The sequence below is a fragment of the Palaemon carinicauda genome, chromosome 10, assembly GCF_036898095.1.
Source record: "Palaemon carinicauda isolate YSFRI2023 chromosome 10, ASM3689809v2, whole genome shotgun sequence".
Taxonomy (NCBI): Eukaryota; Metazoa; Arthropoda; class Malacostraca; order Decapoda; family Palaemonidae; genus Palaemon; species Palaemon carinicauda.
In genome coordinates, this window is record NC_090734.1 from 126282883 (window position 1) to 126290731 (window position 7849).

General features: G+C 33.9%; 1 protein-coding gene across 2 annotated transcripts; it reads left to right on the forward strand.

Moving 5' to 3' along the window:
* Nucleotides 1-956: 956 nt before the first annotated feature.
* On the forward strand, nt 957-4948 carry LOC137648470 (uncharacterized). 2 transcript variants are annotated; one of them, XM_068381389.1, is made up of 4 exons: nt 957-1093; nt 1711-1879; nt 3305-3446; nt 4138-4948. In XM_068381389.1, exons 2-4 carry the CDS (start codon nt 1712-1714, stop codon nt 4239-4241), a joined length of 414 nt encoding a protein of 137 aa, XP_068237490.1. In that variant the 5' UTR covers nt 957-1093; nt 1711; the 3' UTR covers nt 4242-4948. The 2 variants fall into 2 exon arrangements, with proteins under 2 accessions (XP_068237490.1, XP_068237491.1); XM_068381390.1 differs by having other exon boundaries at nt 1014-1097.
* Nucleotides 4949-7849: the final 2901 nt, after the last annotated feature.

A 7849-nucleotide genomic window follows, 5' to 3' on the forward strand; every position in this document is an offset into this window, starting at 1 on the left:
GCAAGCTTGAACTTCAGAAGTCCTACAAACTATTCCTTAAACATCCAATATATCCGTTCGTTTCTACCCAGTTCAAACAAGATTAACTCCAGAGGATTTGACTTGCTCTACGTGAATCCACTAAAGAATGTTCTTAATGGAAGTGAAAACGGATTGACATTCACCTGTTGGTCACTCTCACAGTGGCCACAGAGATTAGAGTGTCCTTGCTCATACAATCCTCTAAAGTTTATTGGAAAACAGCCTTTAGGCCTAACGCTTCTGGAGGCATACGGTCCCCTTAACAAGCCAGGTTTAAATCCTGACCCAAGGGCAGCTTACTGGAATGCTCCAACACCTGGGCCAAGCAAGGAGGTTTAATAAGGTCAAGGAACTTTTGAAGGAAATCAGTTATGAGTCCTAAATCAACATAAAGTAAATCAGTCGTTCGGAGAACAAATGGTCTTCCCCTGTCTAGGGGTGGTTGTCTTGCTTGAGGGTACACTCGAGCAAACTGTCCTATCTTATTTCTCTTCCTCTTGTTATTTGAAATGTTTATATATGAAAGATTTATTTTAATGGTGTTATCGTTCTCAAACTTCTCTTGTAGTTTATTTCCTGATATCCTTTCCTCACTGGGCTATTTTCTCTGTTGGAGCCCTTAGGTTTATGGCATCGTGCTTTCCCAACTAGGGTTGTAGCTTAGCAAATGATAATAATAATGATAATAATAATGATAGAATAGATAAATAATGTTTATTGGACAAAAAATATTTACAAACAAAATACTTACAAAAAAGACTTCAGTCCAAGCCTATGTGGAGCCGAACTCTTCGGGCAATAATAATAATAATACCCTAACAAATAACTAGAGTTGTTTTGAAAGCAATAACTATTAAGCCAGGTTTTATAGATATTTTAAGTTGATCTATTCTAGATCATTCAAGTTCAGAAGCACCCAAAATAGCTGTTCCATCTTTACATTAGCTTGATTTTATTTCTGGAATTTAGTGTAAAATAGACCACCGCCAGCGTACGGCTTCTCCAATCTTGGCTGGGACAAAATTCAAGATAGTTTATAGTGTCCGTGACCTTAGGAAAAACAAAACTTAAGGTCAGTATATTTTGTTCGATTTCTTAGGGTTGTGGTGGTCGATGTGGTACCGTCCCTGATTGGTGATCGCTAGACTGGGGTTCGAGTCCCGCTCAAACTCGTTACAGGATAACAGAAAACCTCAAATCAATCAATCAATAAAACTCGTTAAATCCTTTGGTCACTGCAACCCCGCCATTCTTGTGAGCTAAGGATGGTGGGTTTGTGGGACCCCATCGGTCTATGCTGAGTCATCAGCAGTCATTGCCTGGCCCTTGTGCGCTGACCATATGTATATATGGTCATTCTCTAGGACACTGTCCTGCTTGATATGGCAATGTAACTGGCCCTTGCCTATGCTATTCCTACGCGACCTGTAAATATAGAAAAATGACATTGAATTCTAGAACCATTATTTCCTGTGTCTATAATATATCCTGAATTAAGTTTGATGTCAATGAAATATACATTTATAACTTATTAGACATGAGTCGTTAATAGTCTTTAAATGACATTGGGAATATGAGATATACATCTATAACTTTCTAAATTTATGAAATTTCCTATAATCGTATGAATCATGTATGAAGCAGTTAGACTTATCTCTTATATTCTACCATTCTGTATACGTCTTGCAGAATGGATATCACCACTGGAAAGACAACGTTGATCTTCTTCATGCTCATCATTTCGTTCTGTTTTTCCTTCCTTGTCTTCTTCTTCTTCTCCCACAAGAGGTGTTGTAGATCTTCAGGAAGAAGAGATCAATCTGGGAAGCTATTTATTCGAAATATTCATCTGGGCCAGGTAAGATATGTACATAATTACGATTAATCGTATTGAATAGTTAATGTTAAAGATTTTGTGACTATGTGGTGCAATATGCTCAGATTTTTTTAAGTATATTAAAATTCTCAACTATATTTCTGCTAAAGCTATTGTTGCCACATGTTACACTGATTGCATTGAGCATTGGTAACTAACAGATCTTGCATTTTAGATAAATACTTCTTTATAAGTAAAATAAGAATGAATGATCTGTTATTTTAAGTATTATGTGACTTAGACTATTTTAAAGTAAGTCCAATGGCCCCCTGTGTTCCCTTTCAATTTTCGTGTAACTTGGTCAATATTAACTTTGAAATAGTTCATGTGTTGTCAGAAACTTTAAGAAATCAAGAGTACAAAAGTAAAGTAAAGCTAACTAATATTAACTTTGAAACTATTCATGTGTTATCTAAAACTTGTGAGAAATTACGAGCACAAAGGTAAAGTAAAGCTGACCAAGATGTCCCTAGTTCAAGTAAGCAGATTTTTAGACACATTTGAAGAAAATAATTTATCCTGTACTCTGTTATGCAACTCTGGTATCGAAGTCTAATGACTTCTAAATCAACCATCGTCTCCAATTATTTTTAATGTTTACTCCAAGTGACATTGCATGCTACAATCTGATTAGCTGTTGAAGTCTGTGGTAAATTTTCAGAATTACTAATCACCATTATCGGCAATTGCGAGTCACACTTTTTATAATGACAGTATTTTTGTGATTATTATCATTATTATTATTGTTGTTGTTGTTGTATATTATTATTATTATAATTTATTATTATTGTTGTTGAGCTACAACCCTAGTTGGAAAAGCAGGATGCTATAAGCCCAAGGGCCCAAACAGGGAAAATAGCTCAGTGAGGAAAGGAAATAAACTAAAAGAGAAGTTTAAGAACAATGTCAACATTAAAATAAATCTTTCATATATAAACTGAAAATTTCAAAATAACAAGAGGAAGAGAAACAAGATAGAATAATGTGCCTGAGTGTACTCTCAAGCAAGAGAACTGGACCCCAAGACAGTGGAAGACCATAGTACAGAGGCTATGGCTCTACCCAAGACTAGAGAAGAAAGGTTTGATTTTGGAGTGTCCTTCTCCTAGAAGAGCTACTTACCATAGCTAAAGTCTCTATTTTACCCTTACCAAGAGGAAAGTAGTCACTGAACAATTACAGTGCAGTAGTTAACCCCTTGGGTAAAGAATAATTTGGTAATCTCAGTGTTGTCAGGTATATGAAGACAGAGGAGAATCTGTAAAGAATATGCCAGACTATTCGGTGTATGTCTAGGCAAAAGATAAGTGAACCGTGACCAGAGAGAAGGGTCCAACATAGTAATGTCTGGCCAGTCAAAGAACCACACAACTCTCTAGCGGTAGTATGTTATTATTTCCATTACAGGTGACGTTCCCGAATGAAAACCCCATACATATACAGCCAAATTCACCCAGCAGTCTTTATCTGTCTGACCTCAATGCAATGTTACTGGAAGTTGACGGAGTTGGTATTCATCCTAACCATTCCACAAATGCTACTTCAGAAGGTATGAATTTACTACAATCTGTCTTGATAAAAAAAAAAAAAAAAAAAAAAAAAAAAAAAAAAAAAAAAAAAAAAAAAAAAAAAAAAATTACTATACATAACTGCAGCAAAAAATTTTAATTTTCTCCATTTTTATTTATTTCATAATTAACAGGTATTTCACTGCCATGATTTCAATTTTAGTTCGATCTTTATTCGTTTTATATAACTAAGAAAAATTCGAATTTTATCTAAATTTAGTTTGATTTTTATTTGGTGTCATAAAGAATACATTTTAGTATGCTTCATTGGCTTTATTTTTAGTTTTATAATTTTTAATTGGTCTAATAAGCTATAAGCCCAAAGGAAAAATAGCCCAGTGAGTCAAGGAAACAATGTAATAAATAAACTAAAAGGGAAGTAATGTACAGTTAAATTAAAATATTTTAACAGTAACACCATCAAAATATATCTTCCATATATAAATTATATAAAACTTAAAAAAACTAAGAGGAAAAGAAATTAGATAGAATAGTGTGCCCTAGAGTATCTTCAAGCAAGAAGTATTATTTTTCCATGTTTTTATTTTCGATTAGAATGAGAATCTTAATATTATATAATAGTGAATATTTAGTATTTTTTACTGCGCAGATTCACCCAAAAACTACCCTTTCATTGCATATGTGAATTTACTATTTGTTTCATTATTTCAGAAAGTATGAATATTACTATTGACTACAGCACCACTGACCAGCCACAGCTAACGGAAATTTTAACAGTCGTCGATGCTAGTGACCTAAACCAAATAAAACTGTAACCGAATAAAACTGAACAAATAAAACCTCAAGACAATCCTACGAACTTATAAGAAGAGTAGTCGCAAGAAAAGTGTTCGCAAGAGGAGTTCTTTTGAAAAGTGCTTTCTCAAGTTAACATAATTGGTTGTTAAAATCTCTTTTATCATCGTCAAATAGGGGTTTTCTATATTAGCATCTAGTAGTGACTTGATAAGTCTCGGGAAAACTATTTCTGTAATGCCTAAAGTAACAGATATAATATAGATCTAGAGATCCAATTTTAAGTCTCGGGAAAACTATTTCTGTAATGCCTAAAGTAACAGATATAATATAGGTCTAGAGATCCAATTTTAAGTCTCAGGGAAAACTATTTTCGTAATGTCTAAAGTGACCGATATAATATAGATCTAGAGATCCAATTTTAAGTCTTAAGAAAAGCTATTCCCGTACTGCCTATTGTAACCAATATAATATAGATCTATAGATTGTTGAAAGTTTCTGTGGTTCATAGGCTGCTCAAACTTTTGCAGATGAACGTGGTTTATTTAGCAAACTGAAAATAGAATGCAAAAGAATCGGACTTCAGGAAAACCATTTGTTGGTAGACAGTCTACGGTACAGGTAGAGTTTCATAAATTGAACACTAACACTGTTACTAATTGTTGGTAGACAGCCAACAGTATTGGTAGCGTCTCCTGAACCGATTAATAACGCTGTCAATAATTTATTCTGTGGTTTAATTCTACTTTTAAGGATTGCAAACGCAGACAAAAGTTGATTATCTATGACTTAAATACAGCAAAGTTCTCATAGGCCGTAGACTAATTTGAATCTGCTTCAACGACAATATTCCTATTTGCATTTTTTTTAACTTCAACACAGTATCATTATGTATTTTACTGAAATTGATATACTGTATTTTAGACATTTTATTTAGAATCTCACTAATGTCCTTATGGAATTTCTTCAATATCTTTATGATTATTAAACAGATTAACCAACAGTTTTTTATAATTTCATCCTCTTTTGATGACGTTCAGTGAATTTGGTCAAGCAGGGTATGTGAATGAAACCTTTTAATCCATTCGCTTTAATTAGATGATTAATTGTCTATTCCTAAGGTATTTCGAAACAACTGATTTTATGTTAGTAGTTCCCCAAAGAACTTTCTGCGGGACTGACATAATGTCTAATATACAAAATGCCTCACTCATTTTGGTAAAGATGCATTGTTAATGTTTCTTCAAAAAGGCCCACAAAAGAAACAAAGGTAATATAAATAATAAACTATATTTCGAAGAGGGCCAATGTGTATTGATCGAAATATAGTGATTTATTTATATTTCCTTTGTTTCTTTTCTGGGCCTTTTTGAAGAAACATGTTAAACTTCGATTACAGTTATAAGTAAGACATTGTTAATGTATATTACAAAAAAAAAAAAAACTAGTAAAAACTCTACTTACCATTTTTCACACGAACATAACTCCTATATTTTCTTATATAAGAGCGTTGAGAAAGTCAAATATTGGCCCTATGGGTATATTAAATAATTAACCTTTTCGTTGAGAGGAGTTTTCGTATATAACCTTACCTAAACATTATATACAGAATATCTGTAATTCCGTAAACAATTTTTTATGCATGATGTATATGTATAAACAAAAACTTAGCTTGGGAAAACTTAGGTAATTCCTTATAGAAAAGGGTTAGGTATAAATTTTGAGACCGAAGTTTGTATCATGATGCTGTTTTTCCTGGGCCTTTTTCTATACTCTTCCAGAAATTTAGCAAAACGTTTGTTTCTATCTTAATCGCTACCTACAATTAAACATCTCGTTGGTAAATAATTCCTTCAATGTTTTAAAAACTTTGTTACTGGAAATTATAACTAGCATATTAATAATAAATACCTTTATTCCACAAAATCTACAGTGGGTATTATAGAGTATACATACCTTTCAATTGTATAATGGAATTGAATTATAACTAGAAAATTAATTCTTATCAAATTCTTGGTACGCATAAATAAACTTCCGTGTAAATTAAGATTGACACTTTCGTGACGACAAAATTTGAGTGTTGCTGCTATGATTTGTTTGTAGACAGTTTAAATTTATTGACTGTTTGTGTGTTCTGGTTGATTTTATATACCTTATGCGTTTATGGAAACATAGTTTTATTAGAAATACATATATAAATACAAAAGAAGAGCTATATCAAAGACATGAGACGAACAAACACAAGGAATAACCAGTCTGAGAGGGGATTATCTACACTCACTGGGGTCACTATTTTCATTGAGAAAATGTAGTTGTAGACCGTATCTTGACCACCTGGCTCCAAAGCTTCTAAGCGGCATCCCCTCGGAGAAACAATACCCAAAGACACCCCCACCCCCTCCTATCCTTCAAGCTATCCTTCTTCCCCGTCTCATCTTTACTCCTTCAGAAATTGGATCACTACCAGAAGCTTAACCTGTAGTACGAACCAAGGTCCGATCTATAGACCTTGGTACTAACGACCACGGTCTAGCTCAACCGTGAGTACGACCCTCCTTTCCCTCCATATACTGCAGTACTTATACCTCCTTACTACACCCTTTTGATGCCCAGAGACAGAGTATCAAATAATGGGAGTCATTACTCTTCATTGAAGTCTAAATAAACTTTCATTGTTATCTTAATAAACGAGGTTATCGTGAGTGGGAAGAGTACATTAAACCTGGGACTAAAGGGTTTGTATACAAGGGGATTGGCAAGGGGCACTTAGATGTTTAATGAAATTGTATAGAGGTCTGTCGAGTAGCTGGCTTGCATGTTATATTATTAATTTCATGATAACTACTTAAAGAAAATATCTTTACGGTAGAACCTATTTTATACCTAAAACTAACCAAGATGCCAGTGACTACAAAATAACTTTAATGAAATCATTGAAGTTCAGAATATCAGTATCCAACTTACGGATCTCATTTCGAATTATCCTTGAATTTATCTTTTCTTTATTCAGGCAACGTCGCTTTTGTTGTGGGTATCCATTACTTTGAATTGAATTGATTTAAAGTTACCTAATGTTTTATTTTCTCTCCCTTTTGAAAAATACTCTGATGTATTGACACAATAGTTTTATTTATAGCCTCTCTCTCTCTCTCTCTCTCTCTCTCTCTCTCTCTCTCTCTCTCTCTCTCTAGTTTGACTCGGCTATAGAGCAAGATCTCGCATTATCAGCAGACCAAACAGGATCGCCAAGACGGGCGCACCGTAGTCTCATTCCCCGCCATAACACTCCCATTAGAACTCTTGGGAATTCCGCCAAGAGATCCTCTTTATTTGCGTCTGTCTACATTACTCAAGTTTCATTAGATTTCAGCAAAAATTACCGAGATAAAATGGCTTGATGGGCAATTCTCCGCGTTAACGTTCCGCTGTGGGTTTCTTTATTTCAGGAAGGGACCTAAAAGTTTAATTGGTAACTTGTGGTCACATGAATATTCCATGGAAATAGCTGTAGACTCATCAAGAACTACTGACCACTTAGCTTTATAAAATTGTGGGGATTGTAAAAAAAAAAAAAAAAAAAAGTTTCGTTGTTTCGTACTGTTGTTTATGCAAAATGAATTTTCATGGT